Source organism: Thalassophryne amazonica, chromosome 10, assembly GCF_902500255.1.
Source record: "Thalassophryne amazonica chromosome 10, fThaAma1.1, whole genome shotgun sequence".
Taxonomy (NCBI): Eukaryota; Metazoa; Chordata; class Actinopteri; order Batrachoidiformes; family Batrachoididae; genus Thalassophryne; species Thalassophryne amazonica.
The window spans coordinates 26,027,084-26,050,559 of NC_047112.1; the positions used below are offsets into that span (position 1 = coordinate 26,027,084).

Genomic DNA, 23,476 nt, shown 5'->3' on the forward strand with positions numbered 1-23,476 from the left:
CTTCATGCTCGAGGATTGGCTGTGAATGAAAGTTTTTCTACAACAGGGATTGCAAAGAAACAGTGACACTCTATATTTTAAGTGGTCGAATGAAGTGTCAGTGACATTCCATTCTATTAACAGCACAGGATGAATTGGGCAACCCCATCAATTTCAGTTCAGTTTATTTATGTAGCACCAAGTCACAGCAAGGCTGCCCCAAGGCACTTCATAGAGGTAAGGTCTAACCTTACCAACCCCACAGAGTTGAAAAATTTATTTATTTTAGACACTGAAAGTATCAGTCTATTATCCATCTTTTTCCAGCTTCTGTCTGAGGTTTCTTTTTTCTTTAATTTTTCCATTAGGTGCGGGTGCTGCTGATCGAGCTGGAAGAAGCTCGTGGAAACCATGTAGTTCATGAGGATGAGGTGAGCTCAGCTGAAGTCTGCAGCTCTTCAGACGTGATAAGCCAGCACTTGGTGACCTTCCACAGTGTAGAGGAGTTGCAAAAGCAGAACCAGCGACTCCTGGTGGCACTTCGAGAGCTTAGCGAAGCCCAAGAGAAAGAAGAAATGGAAGCTTCTGGCAAGAAGTATGTTTATTAGAATGTGGTCATTAAGGCTTGATGGTTACAGAAATATAATGAGCAAACCATTTACCATTTTGCAACTGCAATTTTTACCCACAATAATCAGAATCAAGAATCAACTGCTGCAGCCCAGGTTGGCCGGCGACCCTGGTGTATTCTAAGCAGCTGACAGTTTAGCTAATCAAAATCACCTGTCACAGGTTTGTTGAACAAGAGGAGAATTTGGTGAGACTCAAGGCTGAGCTGGAGACATTAAAGGAACAACGCAGCCAACAGATGAAGGTTGCAGAGTCTGTAGCTAAGCAGAGGGACATGTACCGTGCACTCTTGGCTCAAACTACAGGAGTCAGCTTCTCTCAACAAGGTAACAAAATTTTCAGAATGGAGAACAGAGGACAAAAAAACAGTACCTACATTGAGTGCATGCGTATTTGGTGTGTCTGAATCGGCTTTATGAAGTGGGAAGTGTGCTCATTTTGAGGTCCTGCTGCGCAGTGATTTAATATGAGTTGGCTTCTTGTTGGAATTGATTCTGTTTGCAGTCATACTTTTCTGATTATTGATTTATAAAGAATTTAGTTTGCTTTGCATTAGCAGTAGATTATTTCTAGTTTGATATATTGGGTGTTTGATCTTCAGGAACACCTCCTGAGGAGTTCGCGCTGACGTCCACTCCCTGGCGTTCACCAGCAACCACACCCACTGCAGGAACACCCACTGCACTCATGTCCATGGGAACAGAATCTGCTGAAGGGCTCGAAGCCAAGGTGGCTCTACGACAGGTGAGCACCATGCTCCGTCAGACAGCCTGATCACAGTGATTGTCAGAATAAGACTGGTCTGTGATTATGCTACAGGTGAATTATTACATCAATATGGGCTGGATTTTTATTCATTTATTTATTTATTTTTAGAAATTCCACATTAAATTACAGTATTTGAATAAAAGTTGCAATGACGACGTTTCTTGAAGGCATTCATTCCGGTTACAATTTGTAATTAATTTATGCTTCTTTGATTCTACATCAGAATAAACTCAGTTACTGGGTCAGAGTCCTAGACTGTCCTGTGCAGACTTCATCAATGGAGTTGTGTGCATTTTTGATGCTGCTCTTTATTATTTATATGTTTATTTTTGAGTGTCATGTTTATATTGTGTTTAACCCTCTGGGGTCTGAGGGCATTTTTGGGCAGTTCACTCGCCTGGCATAAATGTTTTATTATTGCTGTTAACAGCTTTCCCTGCATCCCACAATCAAGTTTTATGTCTCTTTTTTTTTTTTTTCTTTTTCAGGACAACCTGTGCTTTCAGAATATATATGTTTTTGGTGTGTTTTATAAGATATAGATTTTCCACACACATTTATTCAAAACACACAGCAAACTATAATAAACAACTGTTTTGACACTTACACTTTATAAAAGTAATTTGAGGTCTTGTGTGAAAGACTGAACAACAAAAAGGTTCAGACAATAAATACAAATGCACATTTTGAACAATACTCGTATATACAAAATGATCTATGCGTTTTGTTGTCCATTGATATGGTAAACAGTGCTTTACGCAGAGAAAGCAACAGAGTTATCCAGTAACATTCACATGCAAACTAGTGGAGCAATCCTGATAGTTACACACTCTTTGTTTGAGCACATGAGATTGTCATCAGAGGCTCTCCGTGTGCTCCTGCTTTCACTGATCACTGTGCGTAACGGCGCAGGGCACACTGAGTATGTACTAATAGTATGTACTCATTGGCGCACCCAGGGGGCTATTCAAACGGGCCAACTAGTAACATATCACTCCTGAAAATGATCTTTGGCTTTTCACGTGAGGTAAATCTGCCCTACGATTGGATTTTGGAAAACCATGTGACGGTGAACCAATTCCGATTGGACACTCACATTGCACACGTCATCACACAGCTTCTATGAGGAGTACAAAGATGGCCGATGGCTGGCTCGAAAGTCCGCAGTTGCCTTTTCACCAAAAAAAAAAGAAAAAAAGTTCTATCTCATGTCATTCAAAAGTTATTTAGAATTTTGTAAAGCTTGGTCTTAGCCATCGTATACAACGGTGTCGGCCCCAGATGGTTAAGCATTTAAGTTCATTTATTTTTGTTTTCATCTAAACATTGTTTTGTAACAAAGTACGTACTTGGTTAACTAGAGCTGCGCTTAGAGAGCGCAAGTTCCTCTGCCAACAGAGTAGTTACTTTTGTTGTCACTCTATGAAATAAACATTGACCAAAATGGCACTTGAGAATGTTGAAATTCAAGGCGGATCAAACATTTCTGAAAGAGTTTTGGCATGAAGCCAATAATTTCCTTCAAGTGGTTCCACTTGACAATTCCAACTAAACTTTGACCAAAGTGACACTTCAGAATGGTGAAATTCAAGTAAATACAGAATATAAATTTTTCAGGTCAACTTTGACCTTGACTGAACTTTTGAAGGTCTCTCTAAGAGGAAAGCCAAATTGGAAGTTTCTGTGGTGAGTAGTATCGAAGTTATGGCTGATTATGCGATTTTCACTTTTTGCGTGACCTTGACCTTGAAACTTGAGCTATGACCTTGAAAAATGAACTCATTCTATTCTGGTACTATCTGAACTGTATGTACAAGTTTTATGATGATAGATGCACAACTGTGCCCGTGAGACTGTTAACTAACCAACAAATGCAGGCGATCACATAACCTCCGTCCAACTTTGTTGGCAGAGGTAATGACAAGAAATAAAATAAAAAAAGCACATGGTGAATAAGTGTCAGTCATCTATCAGAAAAGAAATCTTAAATATGTCGAGTGCGTTTTATAAAAAAAAAACAACATTGGCTTCTCTGCTTGATGCCTTGTTATTAATGCTGTAACAAGCACAGGGTTTGTATGTAGAATCGGTTTCTTAAACAAATTGCAGGAAATGTCAGTGGATCAAATGGTAAAATGTGTGGTTGTGTCTGTAGTTGCAGGAGGTATTTTCCACGTATAAGAAGGAGCGTGTAGAGAGTGACAAGGCACTGATGGAGCAGAACGAGAAATTGCAGGAGCAACTTGCTGACCTCCGGTCACAGAATGCCAAGATTTCCACCCAGCTAGAGTTTGCTTCGAAAAGGTAAGTCTGAAAATTTTATGGTGGATGGTGAGAACCATGTGCGATGTGTTTGTATCAAGTAGCAACAACAAAAATAATCACAATTAGTATCAATTAGCAACAACAAAAATAATCACAATTAAGATGTTTTTGATTGAATTTGCCTTACTTGATAACACACATCCTGCAGTGTGAATCTTGTGCAATCGTGACGACGATGCTCTCTGAAAAGTACTTTGTTTATAATGAGGATCATTCCAGTTATAATTGGAGGAACTCTCTGCATAGGTTTACATGTTAATGAGGACATAATTTTAATAATTTAACCAACTGAACATGGTACGGTAAGTCAGTATCAATAGGTGGTAAACATTTCATATTTAAAATATATGTAATATGAATTTGACAGTGTTCATTGCTCAAATGTGCATGTTAATGAGGTTGAAGTGATTTCTCCGTAACGCAGTAACACATTAACAATAATTGTAGATACATAAAGGATTGCTTTATCTTAAGGTACGTTAGCTGTACAGGTCTGTCAACATTATTGGTGGAACAGATTATAGTTGACCTGTGATCCGTACAGACAGACCAGCCCCCACGGTTTGGTACCCATGTGAACTATGGATGAATTGCGAAAGTTTACATAAAAGTGAGAAATACACTTTTATTGTCGTGGTGAATTGTTTTTAAAGTAGTGACTATGTAAGTCTCAATGCAGATGTCAGTGAAATCAAAGTGTGAGCAGAGAAAAAAGTTGCGCATTCATGTGAACAGAACATGTCAAAAGCACATCTTTTTTTTTTTTTGCTTAATACAAAACAGCCTTTCCATGACTTGAAATTGTGAACTGAACTGTGCATTTTGTGACATTTCTTTGACACCCCTAGTCAAAATAAATAAAATGGTTTACAACCTATGCTACACATCATTTTTTCCGGCGTATAAGTTGTGGGGTTTGTTTATTTATTTTTTACTATTGTGGGAGTTCCCGTGTTTTATAGTCCTGGTGTGACTTGTATAACAAAAAAAAAATCACGCATTTGTTATGAAAAATGGCTATTTATAGAGGACTTTCCCAGAAATCAAAGCACTAAACAAAATAAAATGTATACCACAACCAAAGTAAACAGCTGATGATACTGAAGAAGGTTTTGAATGAATGAAATTATTTGGCACACAGACTCAACAATAACACTTATTGAGTGTGACTTATACTCCAGAAAATACAGTATGCTTCTTGTCTGTTTTTTGGTTTGCGGCACCCCGTAATATGTGTTGTAGAATGAGTTCAGTCAAGCAGTCTGTGCTTGATGTTTATTTGCAGTACATCTAGGAGAATAGACTATTATTTAAGTGATTTCCATCTCAACAATGTCAGGTACGAGATGCTGCAGGACAACGTTGAGGGCTACAGGAAAGAGATTGCTTCACTCAGGGAAAAAGAACAAAAGATGACCACTGCTGCGCAAAAGAGTGAGCATAGTTTGCACAATTTAAATGAGGATCTACGAGCTGCCAAGGAGAAACTCGCCATGGCTGAGGTGTGTTTGTGTTCCATCACCTTTCTTTATTGTTATTTTTTCTAAACTTAGCATTGCTGAGGTCCTCTGTACTTGATTTGACCTTACTTGATTTGCGTATTTGACTTCTTTTCTTCATGGCCAATCACAGAGCTCTCTGTGTTCATATGTTTTAGAATCAAGTAGAAAGCCTGCGTAAGGAGAGAGACATGCTGAAGGTGGTGGAGTTCAGGCTGACTCAAGAGAGAGAGACAATGCAGAGTCAACAACAGAGCCAGACTCTACTGCTGACCAACCTCCAGGCAATACAGGTGAACTAATCCACCATCAGTGGTGAACAACTTGTAGGATGGGTGAGCACTGGGAGATTTCCCCTAGTATTTTGAATACACTTAACTTCATAATATATATTTTATATTTGAGTCTACATTAAAGAGGAAGGAAAGTAAGCAGCTTTTGGAAGTAAAGGCGGCTGCATTTAAAACAGAAAAGGCTTTAGCATTGAAGGAAGCACATCTACCAGCCAGGAAAGAGGAATTGAAAGTCAAGCTAGCTATATCAGTGTCCAACACTAAAATTGAAATCTATGAAGTATGTTATTCTCCAAATAGACAAGATATTGTGAAGACAACACACTGAAAACGTACTGGTGGGATGTTAATAATGCAAGATAGCGCAGGTTAGGTCATTTCAAATTCGCTTACTACTTAGTAACTACCATGTCATCAAATTGTCTTTTTCCACACATTTTCAAAGTGTCCATCGTGCAGTACTACAGTTACAGCAGCTGTGTTGTCTGTCATGTTAGGCCACTCTAGAGCGTTCAGAAACTGATAGTCATCAGCATCTGAACAGTCAGTTGGAGAAGCGGGAAAGAGAGATCTCTCAGCTGCAGAAGAGGCTGGAGCACGAGGTGGAAGAGCGCCACCTGCTTAGCAGAAACCTGGAGGTAAACAGATAAAATCATCAATTTTCTGTAATTTTGTAAGGTCCAGAAATTAGGTAGTTCAGTCCTGATTATGCTTTGCATTGTGCATGCACAGATCCAAGTGATGGAAGCCAAGAGACAGTTGGAGGCTCAAGTAGCCTTATACCAGAAGACCAAGGAGCTGCTAAATGCTGCCGAGCTGGAGATTGAGACCCTAAAGCTTCAGCATGGCAGTACTGGCACACGGCTCAGCTTGAGCTCCCCACCTACACCCATTGTCAGAGGTTGAAACACACACACACACACACAGAGAGAATGATCTGTACACATTCACAGATACATAGAATGTTCATGGATTGTCTCTTTTTTTACTTTGGATATACAGTACTGTGCAGATGTTTTAGATGTTTTATTTAATGCATCAGAAAAGTATTAAAAATTATGAAAACCTGATAAATATTCATAAGTAAATGAAATGTATGATGAATTTCAACTTTAATAATCGATATGAAAATTGGGTTCTGTTTACATGTTATTTGTTTGGTACATAACTCACACCAGAGTATAAGTCGCAGGACCTCAAAAACTATTTTAAGAAAAATGCAATTTAAAGTATGTGTTTTGCACTCATTTTAATATTGTATGATCATTTACAACTGTTTGTGTGGTATTCTACTGGTCAGTACATGTACAAAGGAATTATTATTATTATTATGGAATAAAAAAAATATAGTTCACATATTCACTTTTGTTACAACTGATTTTGTGTTGATGTGCCAATAAAGGGGAGTTGGTGGGGGGGGGGGGGGGGGGGGGCATCAAATGCTACTTTTTATTTTCTCTCTGGGGTGCCTAACACTTTTGCACAGTACTGTATGTCAAGTAATTAATGATGCAGATTTAAAACTTTTGAATCGGTGGGACTGAAACTTTCATAGATGCTACTAAAGTGTTTGTGTTGTCACTATGCTCCAAAATCCATTGTACACACTGGACTTCTATTTGAGTAATGACAAAGCAGGTATTGTGAGTATTTGCAATTTATACAAGTAAACACCACAAATCTTAGTTGATGGTCCCAGATTTACAAATGACCTTAATAATTCAGTTTTATTCATATAGTCCAAAATCACACCAACATCTAGTTTGTATGTCAGTCTGTTTCATAAATTTGCCCATTATGACTTCCTCCCATTAAGCGTTTATTTGAGACGAGGGTAAATAAAGTACCAAATTAAATGTTTAGTCACCTAATCTCAAAAGTTTGTGTTTTAGCAGTGTCGTAATATTTTACTGTATCACTTCTTGTATCACCCATCCACTTTCCTGATGGTAATTTTTCTGATCCTGTGTGATTCTCCCGTTTTCCAGGTCCGCCACCTTCGCATCAGGAGAGAGAAGATCTGCTGTGCCGCCTGCAGCTGGCTGAAACACATGCTGAAGAGCTGGAGGAAAGCCTCAAGGCAGCCAACTCCAGCAAGGAGCAGTACAGAGCCATGGCTCAGAGCCTGGAGGACTCTCTGGACAAAGAAAAACAGGCATGAATAAAATTCAAGCTGCTCTTTCTACTCTCTGAAAACACCTTGAAAGCAGACAGCGACACAGACAAATGTCAAACCTGTTAAATTTGTTTTTTAGGTCATCCTCTATTGCACAGGAATATGTCCAGCATTCTGATCCAGTTAAGAGATATTTAGAGGTTTAATCGATAACAGCTGGCCTTCTTTTATTTGTTAGTCTTCAAAATGCTTCACCACTTCCTGAAGTGGCTTCTTCAGTCCAAACCAGTTCAACCTATACATCAATTTACTTTTGACTAATGGCCCAGTCACACGATTCCTGAACGAAGGGAAAAAGTAAAAAAAAAAGTCACAATTCATTGAGAAAAGGTGGACGAAAGAGCTTCATCACCGAATAGCCTGCAAAGCAAGAGCGCAAAAGGGACGAAAGAGGAGCTTAACAAAACTGAAGCTAACGCCGCTTTAAATGGAACATGCGTGGAGCCACAGCTGGAGCAGTGTGTCTGCATCTCTGTGTTCCAGGACTCGGTGCTGAGACGGAGCTCATAGCACTTGAGTCCTGGAGAAACTGCAAACAGAAGCTGTGGAGATCTGTGCGCATGTCGGTGGGTCCACCTGCTCTGGTTCCTCGTCCAGAACAAAAGAGGCATCATCTCCTTCATCATCAGAATCCACACTGTCTATCGACATGCTGCGCGTTCCATCTTGCTCCAATTTAAAAAAACAAAAAAAAACAAAAAAAAAAACAAAAACGGTGTGCCATGGACACTACTGTATCACTGTATTACGTTTACTAAGCCATATATATTGATTTATAACAGAAAATTGTCAAAAGGGGATTAAAAAAAATATAAGTGTAAAGATGATTGAATATATCAGAGCAGTAAATTGATCAGTGCGCTTGAATGCGCAATGACTCACGTGCGGTTATTCCACCAGCTGCAGCTGATCCACAATGTGAATTCTGCCTTCCAGAACAGCTCTTTATACAATTGTTTGAATCATCTATCTGTTGCCACATGTACATAAGGGCTAGATTATCATTCCTACACTCATATTTCAGAAAAAAATAATAAGCACACAAAGGAGCTGCTGCTGCCATTGATGCTGCGTTCAAGTACTGTTGGAAATTGCACAACTTTTATGTTGTTTCAAATTCAGCAGTTGCTTGTGGCAAAATAATTGTATCCACACAAAAGATTAATTCTGGCCTATACGTATGAGGTGCCTGAGCCCATTGAAGCTGCCCCTCACCCAGATAAAAAAAATCCAAGCAAACAGGCTGCGTTTGCCCTGTAATTTCTGATGATACATGAACGCAGCAGCAGCCTCAGTGTTCACAAACTGGCTTCTGCACTGTGTGAAAATATTCAGCCGGTCGAATGAAGTCAAATTAAACAATAACGTTACAAAACAAACGATTAAAAAACGTCAAGAATGACAGCAAAAGGAAACACAGATGAATTGAGGTTGTTGTTGCCCTTTTGTTCAAATTTTTCAACAGTTTAATCCTGGCGAAGCGCCAGCTGCAGGAACGAAGCTGCACGAAGATTAAACGATGCCAATAAAAGTCCAGATTTCTTGTTTCGTCAGGGCTTCGTTGCCCTTCGTTAAGTGCCGTGTGACTGGGCCATAAAGAATTCTCTTGGCATAGTGGTGAAATGTCTTTAAGACTTAAACAAGAAGCTCAGTGGCTTTAACTTAAAATTCTAAATGATATTATGCAAATATTTGGGATGATTAGGCATGATTGTGAAATTAGATCATCTCTTTCCAAATGCCAAATGTTCAGGTAACAGAGGAGGCACACACTGCTATTGAAACTCATATCAAGAATGCTGAGGAGCAGTACCGGCAGTTGGAGGCGAAACTTCAGGAAGCAGAAAAACAGAAGCAAAACTTGGAGGAGGAAAATAGGAGAGCTGTGGCCTCTCTGGAGGAGCAGGTATTTTGAAATTCCACATCACTGCCACTTTGACACATGTACCTTCATCCCTTGCTTCACTTTTTAGTCTTATGCGCTTTGTGTGTGTGTGGTAGATGAGTAATCTAAGGAGCACTTTGAGCAATGCTGAGGCTGATCACCAGGAGGCGCTACAGAAACTGGCAGTAGCTGAAGCCCTTCAGCAACAGGCTGTACAAGACAGACATGAGCAGGTTAGCAGCTCTTAAGGAATATAACAGTAATGTTTCTATCTGTTATTTCATCATTTAGACCCTGTACAATCATGTGACCTTTAAAAGAGATGCTGGAACCACTTGCTCAGTGCGGAGTTGAGCTTTTTGTCATCAGCAAAGCCACAATCTTACCTCTTTTAAATATGTTGAACATTTGTAAAAAGGAGACTGGAGATACTATGTAACAAAATGTTTATTAGCTGGCATTCTGGTATCAAGACATTCATAGTGATTAGCCCTACTAATCTGCCAACAGTTTAATTTGAAATGTCCTTTCTTATGCTCAAGGCTAAGCTGGCAGCTGAGGCGCAAGATAAGTATGAGCGGGAAATGATGCTGCACGCAGCAGATGTGGAGGCCCTGCAGGCTGCTAAAGCTCAAGCCCTGCAGGCTGTTGAGCTCAAACACCAGCTAGAGGAAAAAGCCCAGAGAGTCAGTGCTGAGCTGCTGGAGGCCAGAGTTTCCTGGGAGGAGCAGGAAAAGATCCTCAAGGTTAGTTGATGTGTTTACAAAAATGCAGAGTTGACAAAGTCACAAGATTAAATACAAAAACTGAGGGCCTTTTTTGTTGTTTAAGTGTTATTTCCAAGCTTCTGAGACACATTTCCTTGCTAGAGCTCCACTTTTCCTCCCTTGTCCTGTATTAGGTGTTAGGAAAAGAGATTTTTAATGCTGTTAGATGCCATAGAGGAGTTGTTGTCTCGGATAATTAGCAACCAGCATGGAGCATTTACAGCTATTTGTGCTTATGTTAACAGTTGAGCAGGTCTAGACTTTATTAAAAACCCTTCTAAAGATGCAGCTCATTTCATTTCTGCAGTTACACTTTCACTTTCCTTACAGGAGGAGATGGCCAAGATGGAGAGACGACACGAAGAGTTGCAGCGTCAGAACACACTCTTGCATGAGCAGATTCAGACAATGAGCAGCAGGATGGCTGACAACTTGAAACGAGTGGCTAGTCTGAAACCAGTTAACGTTCCTCTCGGTGAAGAGGGAAAATCTCAAGATCAAGTCCTTGAAATTCTGAGGTAGTACGTGTTTCTGATATCCATGAGCACATGTAAATGTAACATTTGTATTGTATTTAAAATATATTGATTTAACAGTAGAAATACACATTGTGCATGACTGATGTCAATATGATCACACTGCAGTCGCTGGTGTGGGTATGTGTGATGGCTGGCTGAGGCTTGAAGTTATTAATTTCTTTGGATATACAAATCTTCTTTACAGAATTCCCTACTCAGTTGCATTGTTATGTGATAGCATTGTGAACGTTCTGCTGGACCGCCACATGTGAATGTATTCTTATCCGTATCCAGCAGAGGGTGCTTGGATTTCTCTAATCCTGTCTGAGTCCCTCCAAATAACTTGCAGTACTGTACAAATGTTTCACACACATTTAATGAGCATAAAATATGGCTGCAGTATTGTAGTTAAAATGTTTCCCCACAGTACAAGTAATAAGGCTCATCTACGTTTCCTGAAATGATCCTCATTTGATACAGTCATTTAAACAGAACACAAAGATTTGCTTTTGAGCCTGAGTACCAGAGACATTCATTCGTTGTCTTTGGTCACTCAAATTGGAAGCATCATGATGCTAAAGACTTGAACCTATGCTCTCTTTCAAACGTACTGTTCATTACCATCAATGCCTTGTTAAAACCTCCCTCCACTTTGTTGCCCCTATGCTTTGACATTTTCTGAACTATTCTTCATTCCAGGTTTGTGCGTCGAGAGAAAGAAATTGCAGAGTCACGTTTTGAGGTAGCACAAGGGGAGAGTATGCGACATCGCCTCAGGGTGGAGCACCTGGAGCGTGAACTGAAGGAGACACAGGATGGCTTGAGTGCTGCAAAAGAGAGGATGCAGGTGATTTTTTTTTAAATAATTATTATTATTATTATTATTATTATTATTATTGTTAGCTTTTGTTGTTATTGTTTTGGATTTCTAGTATGAGTTACAAAAAAACATTCAACCATAGGCAACTCCAACCTTCAGTGTAGCGCTGCAGAAATGAATTGAAATCAGGTTTTAAAAGCGTTAAACGTTACCATTGAATTTTGTTGTTAATTAATTTGGTTGCTAACATCACACACACAACATAGACCATGAATATACAGGCAGAAAGCAACAAACACCACAGCAATGGCTAAAATCTGATCACAGTCAGCTTAGTTGTGATTGAGTCATATTTCATTATCTGGGGCCGACTCGTTCCCTAGTTGTGTATGCAGGCTGAAGCAGTGGAGTTGGTGACTTGAATCAGAAAGTTCAGTTAATAAGTAGCTGCAGGCCAACTGTGAATGTAAATACATTTATCATCTCAATTGAATATCATGAAACCAACCCATGCTGCCAAACACCTGGTAGTTCCAACCAATAACCCTGTAAAAGTCAAAGCATTAAAAGCGGCAAATTTTTTTCCTTTGTCCTTATTTACAGCCGGTAGCTGTGATTTGTTGCCTTCATGTTGTGAGAATGAAAACTTCACTGGGAGCTTTATTCAACAAACCAGCAGTACACATTGAGGCAGATTCATACTTAAGTTAACAGCTGTATGGACAAGGACATAGAATGTTTGCCTGTGGTATGATGGTAATAATTCTAAAACATGCACTAAAATGTTAAAGGTTGCAAGTGAAACAATGGTTTGATATTGGAATATTTAAAGGTTTGATTACAGAACTGGTCATCTAACACACACTCACTGTATCAAAAAGAAAGTTGTTGGATTCATACATAGTTCAGTCTTCCCAGAGACTCAGATTTTCTTTTCTTTCTCAATTTTTACATTTGCAATGTTTCTGTACTTATCAACAAGTACTTTGTTTACTGACGCTGCTCTGCAACATCTCCATGTCATTGGCACAATGGAACATTTTTGATTTGTCATTGTAGATGTAGAGAATTAAAAATAAATAATTGTTCTAATGTGTGTAATTTGACTTGTCAAGTGAAGAATTGTAAAAATTTCTATTCTCAAGCCACGGTATTGGAACACAATGTTGAAAAAGAAAATGTGCAGGCAGGATGTCAAGCCATTATTTGACTAAGAGTGATCTTGACACTCAGGTGACTGCAAAGACACTGGCTCAGCACAATGAACTGATGAAAAAGACAGAAACCATGAGCATCCTGATGGAAACCAACAAGATGCTGAGAGAGGAAAAGGACAAAATGGAACAAGAGCTGCAGCAAGTCCAAGCTAAGGTATCTTGCTTTTGCGAAGAAGATGCCTGTGGATTTAGGAGTTGTGTTCATTTGACGTGCACGCTGCTAATCTGCTGTGTTGCAGAATATCTTAATGCTCATTTTTGCTAATTTCATTTTTTGTGCACTCTTGCTCCAAGAATGATTCTATTATCCTGTTATTATAGGCAAATAATGTTGTTGTTTTTTTTTTTTCTTTGTGCAGAATCATCAAGTGGAGAATTTCAGATGTGAATGACAGCAGGATTTACATTTCACTTTAGGGTTTGGTTGAATTTACTTTTTTTTTTTTTTTCTAGGTGCAAAAATTAGAATCTAATATTATGCCAATGCAAGAGGCCAACTATGAGCTGAGTGAGAAGAGCGGTATGCTCCAAGCAGAGAAAAAACTGCTGGAAGATGATATAAAGCGTTGGAAAGCTCGGACGCAGGTTAGTACAGCCACTCGACTAAAGCATTAACTCTGAGGTAGAAATAGTTTAGGGTTGGTCGGGTTGATCTCGAGGTGTACCCCTGAATCACTCAACGTAGGGCCATGTTACTCTTATCTGCCTCAGATGTTTCTGAGGACAAAGATGGGATGGGGAAAACATAACTTCCATATCAGTTGGACAGTCCATTGTGTATAAGTTTATGTGGCTGTCAGCATTTATTTATTAACGTGCAGCTTTTTCCTGTGTTGTAGCATTTGGTGACCCAACAGAAAGATTCTGATCCAGAAGAGTACAAGCGGCTGAATTCAGAGAAAGAGGCACATGTCAAACGTATCCAGCAGCTCACTGAGGAGAACAGCAAACTCAAAGCTGAGATAATCAGGTGAAATGTGATGGACTTATCATTGAGCAACACCCTGTTGGACTGTATAGGTTTTGGTCTCTTGGGGAGTCTAAGTTATTTTTTTATGAGTGAGATGCTTCATGATTGGGACAATCTGTTGTCTTATCCTAAGAAGGAAGCCAGAGAAATGTGCTTTCTGAGAATCAAGAGGATGATTTGAAAAGTGAGACTCTTAGTCCCTTCTGTTATGGAGGCTTATGGCTACAAGTTGATGTGAGGATCACAACTGCCAACAAGTACCAATTTAATTAAAAATATACAAGCTGAGGGAGTATAATGAGTAAGTTGCCCATAAGGGCAGAAGACACAACTGTAAGTTTTTTTTTTCTTTTTGGCTGTCAGCCCATCTTCACCAAAAGTTGACCTCTCAAATGAATAAACAGTTGAGATGTTGCCACACACTTGAGCAGTTTTTGTTGCTATCTAGCCGCCATTTTGAGCATTTCAGGGATTCTGGTACATTTCCTACTTGAAACAAAATTCAGTTAAACAAAAAAGGCATTTATAAATGTCAGGAATGTTTTTTTTTTTTTTTTTTTTTTTTTTTTTTTCTCCACACCCAGCATTTTGCTGCCCCCCCCCCCCCCCCCCCCCCCCCCCCCCCCCCCCCCCCCCCCCCCAAAAAAAGAGAAGTATTGGGCTTTTGTATGCACTCTTTCATTTATTTCTTTCACTCATGCACTCCAGCCATTTTTTCTCCCATTCTTTTAATGTTAATTTTCAATATCTTATTTTTCTCCAAAGGACCAGTACTGTAACAACATCCATGCAAACCCAGCTCCAAAATGCACGTGAAGGAATGAATAAGTTGTGTGAAGAGAGGAATCTGCTAAAGAAGGAAGTAGAGACCAAGACCGCAGAACTCCAGGAGAAGCTGCGAACTATAACTCAGGTCAAAAAGATCGCACGGCGCTATAAGACTCAGTATGATGAGCTCAAGCTGGAACGTGACAAGGTAAGAGAAGTCCTGGCTGTTTGATGGTTCTGTTCTACCATGTTCAGAATCTGATGGGGTCAATAACTTTGAGCATCTATTCAACTTCTTATGTTTTCATCTTGTCTCTACTGCCACCTGTAGTCTAGTCAGACTCCACATATTATCCATTAGTGGCTCAAGTGATGAAATGGTAAATTGCCTGCTTTTGTACGGCCCTTTTACCACCAGGTGCAGATGCTCAAAGCAGTTTATAATGACACGTCACCATCACACATGCACTCACACACCGATACCACCCCAGTTGCACAGCATGAGCAACCCGGGAGTTCAGGACCCTGGTCGAGAGCACCTTAGTCCCCTCCAATCTGTTTGGGGAATTGAACTAAGGATCCCATGGTCACAAGCCAAATGTTCAGTCATGTAAATTTTGTTGTCTCTGTTTGAAGTATGTGCACAGTGTTTGCAGTCTGTGAATGAAAGTATTGCTTGCATATTATGTAACAGTGATTAATCAAATCAGACCCGAATAGACATCCAATGCCACAGCTAGTGGTGCTGATTGGCATTTGATTACTGTGATCTTTCAGTTGGTAACTGAGGCCAACAGCAGGCCCGTCACAAGACGAGGAGCTCGTCAAGCTTCGGTCCAGGAACTGCAGACCGTTAGAGATTCCCTGAGTCAAGATGAAGCCAGGACCAGGGAGCTGGAGGGACAACTGGAGAACGCCACAAGGTTAAAACAGCTTCACTACAACAAATCATGTGAATGGGTTTATAGTAACTGCAAAATGATACCAATTCAGAATTTCATAATAATAAAGAAAGGTGCACGGACAAATGTTAGAAAAACTGCACCTCAGCATTTGGCAAATTTTATTCTCATTTACTCATCTTCAACCGCTTACTCCAATTAAGGGTCACAGGGGGCTGGAGCTTGTCCCACTAGCCAAATTTTATTCTCTGCCAAAAAAAAAAACCTACACAATGGGCAATGAAGTTTTAGTCTTGGTCATATAAGGTGTCACCTCCAGCCCCCTGCATGCCACACTGATGTCCTGTCAGAGCACATTCAGTTGTAGACTGAGACCACCGAGGTGCTCCACAGAACGCCAAAGGAGGTCTTTCCTACCTGTGGCAGTCAGACTGTATAATTCCTCCCCCTTCTGCAGGATGAATACATAACAAGTTTCTGTACTCTGGCAAAATAATTTCCTTGGGGATAAATAAAGTAGATCTTTATCTTTTAAACCTGTACATATAATTATTTTATACCGTTTTATTACATCATGCTGTGTTGTGTGCTATAGGAGCGTGCTGAGCGTGATGCTGAGGTGCGCACTGCCCATGAGCAGTCATCCCGACTGCAGGCAGAATTAAGCAGAATGAGGCAGGAGTTGCAGGATAAAGCTTCCCAGGAAGAGTCACTTAGACAGCAGATGACTGACAAGGAAGAGAAAACCAGAAAGCCATTGTGTTGGCCAAGCAGAAAATCAATCAGCTCATGGGTGAGATGAAAGTTCTCTAGTCTTTGAAATACACTATTTTTTGGGTTGAAATGAAATCTGTTTGTAGTGTTGCCTTGTTTATATTGTACCAATCTACAGCTTAATTATTTTACTGTATGACCAGTCAATAAAGATCAGCTGCAGAAGGAAAACGAGGAGGTGAAGCATCAGTGTGATGAGCTGGAGGTTCGGATAAGTGCTCTCAAGTCCCAATATGAGGGGCGTTTCAGTCGACAGGAGAGGGAACTCAGAGACCTGCGAGGCCAGCAGGAGAGACAGGAGCAGAGAGATGAGCCGACTGAAGTAGGTCCCAGCAAGGTGAGTGAAAGAATACATCATATTCAATCAGTCTTCTACTCTGAACCTCAAGTACTGCATGGTTTCCTGTTCTCCCTGCCCGACTCACACCTGATTAGGTGTGTTCAGCAGCAACAGCAAACAACTCATTTGACTTGGCTTATGTGGATAAACAGGGATGAGATTTTTCCACAGATTTCCACGGATTTGACAGTCCTCTGGGTCGATTTGTGAACGTCCAAATCCGTTGAGAAAATTTGGGGGAGGGTAAGAATGCAAAAAAAGATTAATGCCAGGAGTACCTTGTTTAATAAAATTGTCATCTATTCAGAACACTGAGTGATCTTTGTTTGTTATCCCGACGCAGCAAGTTCGATCAGTCCGTCAGTCAGCCGAACGCGGAAGTAACGCTGTGCTGAAGTGACCAGTATGAAGTAGGTGCACAATGAGCATGTAGTGTAAGGGAGGTAACTGTGTAGTCTTTCAACTTCCAATACAGTGGTCCCTCGCTATATCGAGGTTCACCTTTTGCGATAATGCAGTTTTGCGGATTTTTTTTTTGTTCAATTTTGCATGCTGCTGCTTCTTTTCTTTTTCTTTTTTAACAGCGCATGCCTCCAAAATCTGGCAGCAGGTCCAGAAACTGCGCTCGCTGTTTTGATGCAGAGCGTTGCAGCAAGGATGGAATTCTTGCGGAAAAATCCGCAGCGCTGCCTGGTCTCGGTAACCGCAGCTGCAGAGCTCCATGGTCACTGAGAGAAGTTTATATCTTTTTAATGTATTGGCTTCTTTGCGGTTCCCACATCCGTCTCGCAACGGTAACACCGGAGGCAGTGAGCGAAGAAACAGCACGCGCATTGTGTTCTGCTTCTTGCCCAGAAGAAAAAGAGCGCCAACAACTACCCATAACTTGAAAAAGACACTTGCAGCGAGGTGTGACTCAGTGGGAAAAAGAGCGGAGCAGCGCCAGGACGCAGAGGCGCGATCAGAGGAACTGTGAAATACTGGTCAGTTACTATTAATAATTTCTTATGTGTCCAACCTCGTAGGTGATCGTTAAAATTTAATTCGTTAGTTCTAAAAGCCATCATAATTATTTATAGGAAATGTGCTATTTTATTCTCAAACAAATGTTTGGGCCTGAAAACAGGTTTTGATCTTTGGTTTTCATTCTATAATACCTGGCTTATTTTTCTACTAATGTTTGAACTTTGAGTGTGTTTACACAGGAGAGAAAAGTGAAAAAATGTTATGCCTGAGGAAAAGTGTATAAAGTGTGTAGTGAGGGGTTTTACTCAGCCTTAAAGTCTTCATAATAATTGTAAAAAATAACGCTGACTACTTTGCGGATTTTGCCTATCGCAGGCTATTTTTAGACCGTAACTCCCGTGATAAACGATGGGACCCACTGTATTCGGTAGTTTTTCCCTCAACAAATCCTAAAAATCGAGACGGTATCGAAGCTCAGTCGAAGCTATTACTTACGCACATTTTCATTGGTTATTACAAAGCTTATGACCAATCAGCGCAAAGGTTATATACTCGTATGTGTTTCTCCCGCCCTTTCTTCAGTGTTGCGCGCACACACAGTCAGTGGATTATGTAAACAGACATTTTGACGTTATTGTAGTGTGCTAGAACATTGTAATTATATGTACATGTATGTGTGTGTATATTATATACATGTATACACGTGATGATAGTGTTATAGATGGAGATCCACATCGACTAAATATAAACCTTATATGGTCTGACAGTTCAATGGACATAGAACATTGGATTATACATGTACTGTATTGAGGATTACCTGTACATGTATGTTTGTTGACAAGTGTGCCATGCTGAAAATCAAGTAAGTGTAGTTATGAAAAAATATTTTGGTCACAAAAATACACATGTACAGTAGATGGTCTTAGTAAGGGTTTACAGTTTGAATTATAGATTTGAACACCTGGCATTTATAGTAGTTTTTAATATCACTTTAGTGCAATTTACATGTTTTAAAAACCGCAAAATGCTGCCTGCAGCCCCCCGGACCCTGGCTTATTTTTCCTCTGAAAATCGAATTTGCCAATCTCATCCCTGGATAAAAGAGACAGTGGTGGGTGTAAGACTGAAATAAGACGTTCCTGGGTTCCATCCAGTGGGTGTGAAAAGCTATGAAAAATGTTGACTTTGTATTTTTGGTGTTTTTTTTGAAGTACCGTGCATCTGGAAAGTATTCATAGCGCTTCACTTTTCCACATTTTATATTACAGCCTCATTCCAAAATCGGGTAATTTTTTTTCCCCTCAAAATTGTACTCACAACATCCCATAATGACATGAAAAAAGTTCTTTTTTTTTTTAAAGCCAATTTATTAAAAATTAAAACGACTAAGAAATCACATGTACATAAGTATTCACACCCTTTGGTCAATACTTTGTTGATGCACCTTTGGCAGCAATTACATCCTCAAGTATTCAATATGATGTCACAAACTTGGTGCACCTATCTTTGGGCAATTTTGTCCATTCCTCTTTGCAGCACCTCTCAACATCCATCAGGTTGGATGGGGAGTGTCGGTGTACATCCATTCGCAGATCTCTCCAGAGATGTTCAGTCAGATTGAAGTCTGGTCTCTGACTGGGCCACTTAAGGACATTCACAGAGTTGTTCTGAAGCCACTCTTTTGACATCTTGGCTGTGTGTTTAGGGTCATTGTCCTGACTGAAAGATGAACTGTCATCCCAGTCTGAGGTCAAGAGCACTCTGGAGCAGGTTTTCATCCAGGATGTCTCTGTACATTGGTGCATTCATCTTTCCCTCAATCCTGACTCGTCTCACAGTTCCTGCCACTGAAAATCATCCCCACAGTATGATGCTGCCACCACCACGCTTCACTGCAGGAATGGGGCCTTGCATTTACAACAAAGAGTTCAATTTTGTCTCTTCAGACCAGAGAACTTTGTCATGGTCTGAGAGTCCTTCAGGTGCCTTTTGGCAAACTTCAAGTGGGCTGCCATGTGCCTTTAACTAAGCAGTGGCTTCTGTTTGGTCACTCTACCATACAGACCTATTTGGTGGATTGCTGCAGAGATGGTTGTCCTTCTGGAAGGTTCTCCTCTCTCCACAGAGGAATGCTGGAGCTCTGACAGAGTGACCATCAGGTTCTTGGTCACTTCCCTGACTATAAGGCCCTTCTCTCTCGATCGCTCAGTTTAGACGGGTGGCCAGCTCTAGGAAGAGTCCTGGTGGACCGAACTTTTTATGGATTTTATGGAACTATTTATGGATGATGGTCACTGTGCTCATTGAGGCTTTAAAAGCAGCAGAAATGTTTCTGTACCCTTCCCCAGATTTATGTCTTGAGACAATCCTGTCTCAGAGGTCTACAGACAATTCCTTTGACCTCATGCTTGGTTTGTGCTCTGACATGCACTGTCAACTCTGGGACCTTATATGTAGACGGGTGTGTGCCTTTCCAAATCATGTCCAATCAACTGAGTTTACCCCAGGTGGACTCCAATAAAGCTGTAGAAACATCTCAAGGATGATCAGTGGAAACAGGATGCACCTGAGCTCAATTTTAAGTTTCATGGCAAAGGCTGTGAATACTTATCTACATGTAATTTCATGTGAGATAGATATATATATAATATGAATTTGCCAAAAAAAAAAAACTTTTTCACATTGTCATCATAGGGTATTGTGTGTAGAATTTTGAGGAAAAATTTTTTTTAATCCATTTTGGAATAATGTGGAAAAGGGAAGTGCTGTGAATACTTTGTGGAAGTATTGCAGACTCGGTGTGCTGTCCATTCAAGAGGAATAAATCTAGTTTTGCATATTGACAACATATTGACAAATGTCCAGTATTCCACAGTACTTTACATTTTCTTTTGAATGTCTCCCTAAACTAACTATTGTGGGAAAAAACAAAACTTTATTCCATGTGTAGTTGGACAGTGACAAAAATTCTTTTATTCTTCATTTTGTCTCTGTACAGCACCACAGTGGAGCTCAAAAGTAACAGTTGAGATGTACTGATGGTGTAGACTTTCAGGTTTTAAAAAGTGCCTCCCTGCGTTATCACACATTTGTTCGTCAGAGATCTTGACATTAGCACCACTATATCAAAGTAATTGTTTTATTGTCAGAAATAGTCTGTTTTAACATTCAGTAATATCCTTGTTTCAGATATAGAAGATGTAATATTTTTAAGATTTAGTATAATTTATAACATTTATTGCTAGGTCATGTTAACACATTTATTCTTAGAATGTACCTTAGCACTTGTAGAAATTCAGTTTTCTGAGGAAACTCCCGAGAGCCCCATTGTGGTTTGGATCTTACATTCTGACATTCTGCATTATGCTATCTTAATCCTTACTTAAGGTTTCTCCGTTATGTCTTCTTGGCCTCAGAAGGTTCAAGGATGTGGTGGTGGTGGTCTTCAATGTGATACTTCTGTTTATCCTGATTTTAGACCCAAGAACCACAGAGGAGCTCTGAACAAGACAGATCTCCTTGAAACTACTCCAACAGCAGGACCGTGGCAGGTATGATATACTGTGCTACTGTAAAAACGGTTACGTATAAGTTCTGGTTTCATGTCCAACACGCAAGTTGAAAGTGAGCAGACTATTCTCCAGCAGAGTAGAAGTACGAGTCACCATCTGTCACTGGTTCTTTCAGTACCAGCACCTCTGAGCCTCCCACTGCAAATATTAAACCAACACCTGTAGTGGCGACAGCTAGCAGCAGCCTGTCCAACCCAGGAAACAAGCCCACTCCAAGGGCAAGCATCAGGCCTATGATCACCCCAGCGCCTGTACCCACTCCAACACCCACTGCCACTGTTATGCCCACCACACAAGTGGAGACTCAGGAAGGTAAGTCTGCCATCAGACATAAATTTTCTGGATATTTGCAATGCATCACAAGATGACTTTAAATTATTTATTTCTAATTTTGGATGTGTATTATTGGGTCCTCTCTTCATTTTTGACTGTTTCTACAGCAATGCAGTCTACTGAAAGTCCCCCAGTGGAGCATGTTACCGTGTACTGGCAGTGCCAGTGGTTCAGTACGCTCCGCTAGCCCCAATGTCCAGACTACGTTGGCTAATCCGATGCGCCTGTGCAGCAGTCCCAGATTCAGGCCACGGCATTTGTCCAACCAACACAGCAACAGAGCATGACTCATGCTGAGCCAGCCAATCAGGAGCAGACACCTGTGGTCATCGAAGCCACACCGAGCTCACAGGTGGAATGGCCTGCAACATCCTCCCCTCCTCCACTGTGTTTGGAACAGGTGAGAAAATGTATACGTTGAAAAGTGACTCTTTTGATTATACTGTTTGATAATATTCTTGTTTCTGAAATATTACTGAGAGTAAGATGCAAAACTCCTGTTATAGTCTGGTGGATGTGGCAATGGACAGCACCAGTATGTTTGAATTATTTTGTGGGCAGCGACTAGGGGAGATTAAGATGAGGCCTGTCCGTTTCAGTGTAATGGAGGGAATGTCAGTTACGACATTTTGGCCATGCAGGCACAACTTATCTCTGCCTGATCCAGCACATAGGTGCCTCAGTGTTGAATCTAGTGGGTGGGGCAGCCCAAGGGGATTCCCACGTTTCACCTGGCTTTGACTGATAGATGGTTACTTTTCGAGAGGTTTCGGATGGACTGGTTTGTCTGTCTGGGTGGTTTGCCATCCAGGACTCAATGGTGTGTTTGGGTTTGGCAGTAGTGCAAGCTCTCAGACTTGAAGCGTTGACCAAGTGGGCAGAGCACATGCCACAACTTGTAGTCTGAAATGTGCGGAGTTCTGTTCCTGAGGTTGTGCTGCATATGTCCCCATTTCCTGACACTCCACAATTTCCCATCAATTAAGGCAGAAATAGCCAGGAGAACAATTGTGCTCAGAAAATGCATGCGTCCTCTGCATAATTACTTCTGCTCACTGACAGAGAGGTTTTGCACTATGCCTTGTAGGCTTTCATGTAGAATATTTATACTGTAAATCTTTGTGATGTCATAAGGCCATTTCTCAAATTATTGAGAAAGGGATAAGGAAACTCAAATAACCAGATAAGAAAAGACTTTAGATCAATACCAGATCTAATGACTAGTCTCCCTGACCACAAATTTCATCATCCCCTACAGTATGTATGAGTCATAGTGAAAAAGATAATCAAACAGTAAGATGTACTCCATCAGGGTAGTAATGGCCAGCCATGGTTATCTAATGTGAATATTGGGTGGGGATATAAAATATCCCAATTCAACTCAAAATTGCAATAAATTTTATAATTCATTTATTGAAAGTATATGAAAGTATATAATGACACATCATAACAATAAAAATGTAACAATAAAACAAACTATGGGATGGTGCCATTGGTGGTGTTTTTGCATTATAAATGCTGTCATATCTATTTTGAAATGTGTTCACACTTGGCGAGGGAGTACCACATTGCTCAGTAGACTATTCCAAATTTCTACAAACTTTGACACTGAAAAAGTTTTTTTTCTGATATTCAACCTTGTTCTTTTCACCTCAAACTCATTTTGCAACCCTGAGGCCAATATACCTTTATAAATCAAAAAAGTCTTGATAATCTATATTCTTGTAACCATTTAATATTTTATATAGTTCGATTAGATCTCCCGGACACGTCTCTCCTCTAAGGTGGTCAAACCTAGTCTGTCTTCATAAGAAAGAGCACGTAATTCAGGAACTAGCTTTGTCGCTCGCCTCTGGGCTTTCTCTAAAACCATTTTATCTTTTTCACGGTATGACGACCAGGCCTGTATGCAATATTGTAGGTGAGGGTGGACAAAACTTTTGTAAAGGCTGAGAAAAGACTCCTCGTCTATAA

General features: G+C 40.3%; 1 protein-coding gene across 1 annotated transcript in view; it reads left to right on the top strand.

The window, feature by feature from the left end:
* Positions 1-23,476, top strand: part of tprb (translocated promoter region b, nuclear basket protein) — a 59,020-nt gene that overhangs the window by 20,042 nt on the left and 15,502 nt on the right. The window contains 29 exon segments of the mRNA XM_034179603.1: positions 348-574; positions 772-935; positions 1,211-1,353; positions 3,533-3,681; positions 5,042-5,204; positions 5,360-5,494; positions 5,992-6,132; positions 6,227-6,395; positions 7,483-7,649; positions 9,424-9,576; positions 9,672-9,788; positions 10,098-10,301; positions 10,653-10,840; positions 11,540-11,687; positions 12,894-13,031; positions 13,331-13,462; positions 13,717-13,847; positions 14,613-14,823; positions 15,393-15,526; positions 16,100-16,263; positions 16,266-16,310; positions 16,435-16,628; positions 21,076-21,100; positions 21,103-21,148; positions 21,285-21,481; positions 21,610-21,656; positions 21,658-21,721; positions 21,724-21,872; positions 21,875-21,902. Coding sequence (XP_034035494.1) covers positions 348-574; positions 772-935; positions 1,211-1,353; positions 3,533-3,681; positions 5,042-5,204; positions 5,360-5,494; positions 5,992-6,132; positions 6,227-6,395; positions 7,483-7,649; positions 9,424-9,576; positions 9,672-9,788; positions 10,098-10,301; positions 10,653-10,840; positions 11,540-11,687; positions 12,894-13,031; positions 13,331-13,462; positions 13,717-13,847; positions 14,613-14,823; positions 15,393-15,526; positions 16,100-16,263; positions 16,266-16,310; positions 16,435-16,628; positions 21,076-21,100; positions 21,103-21,148; positions 21,285-21,481; positions 21,610-21,656; positions 21,658-21,721; positions 21,724-21,872; positions 21,875-21,902 — 3,973 coding nt within the window.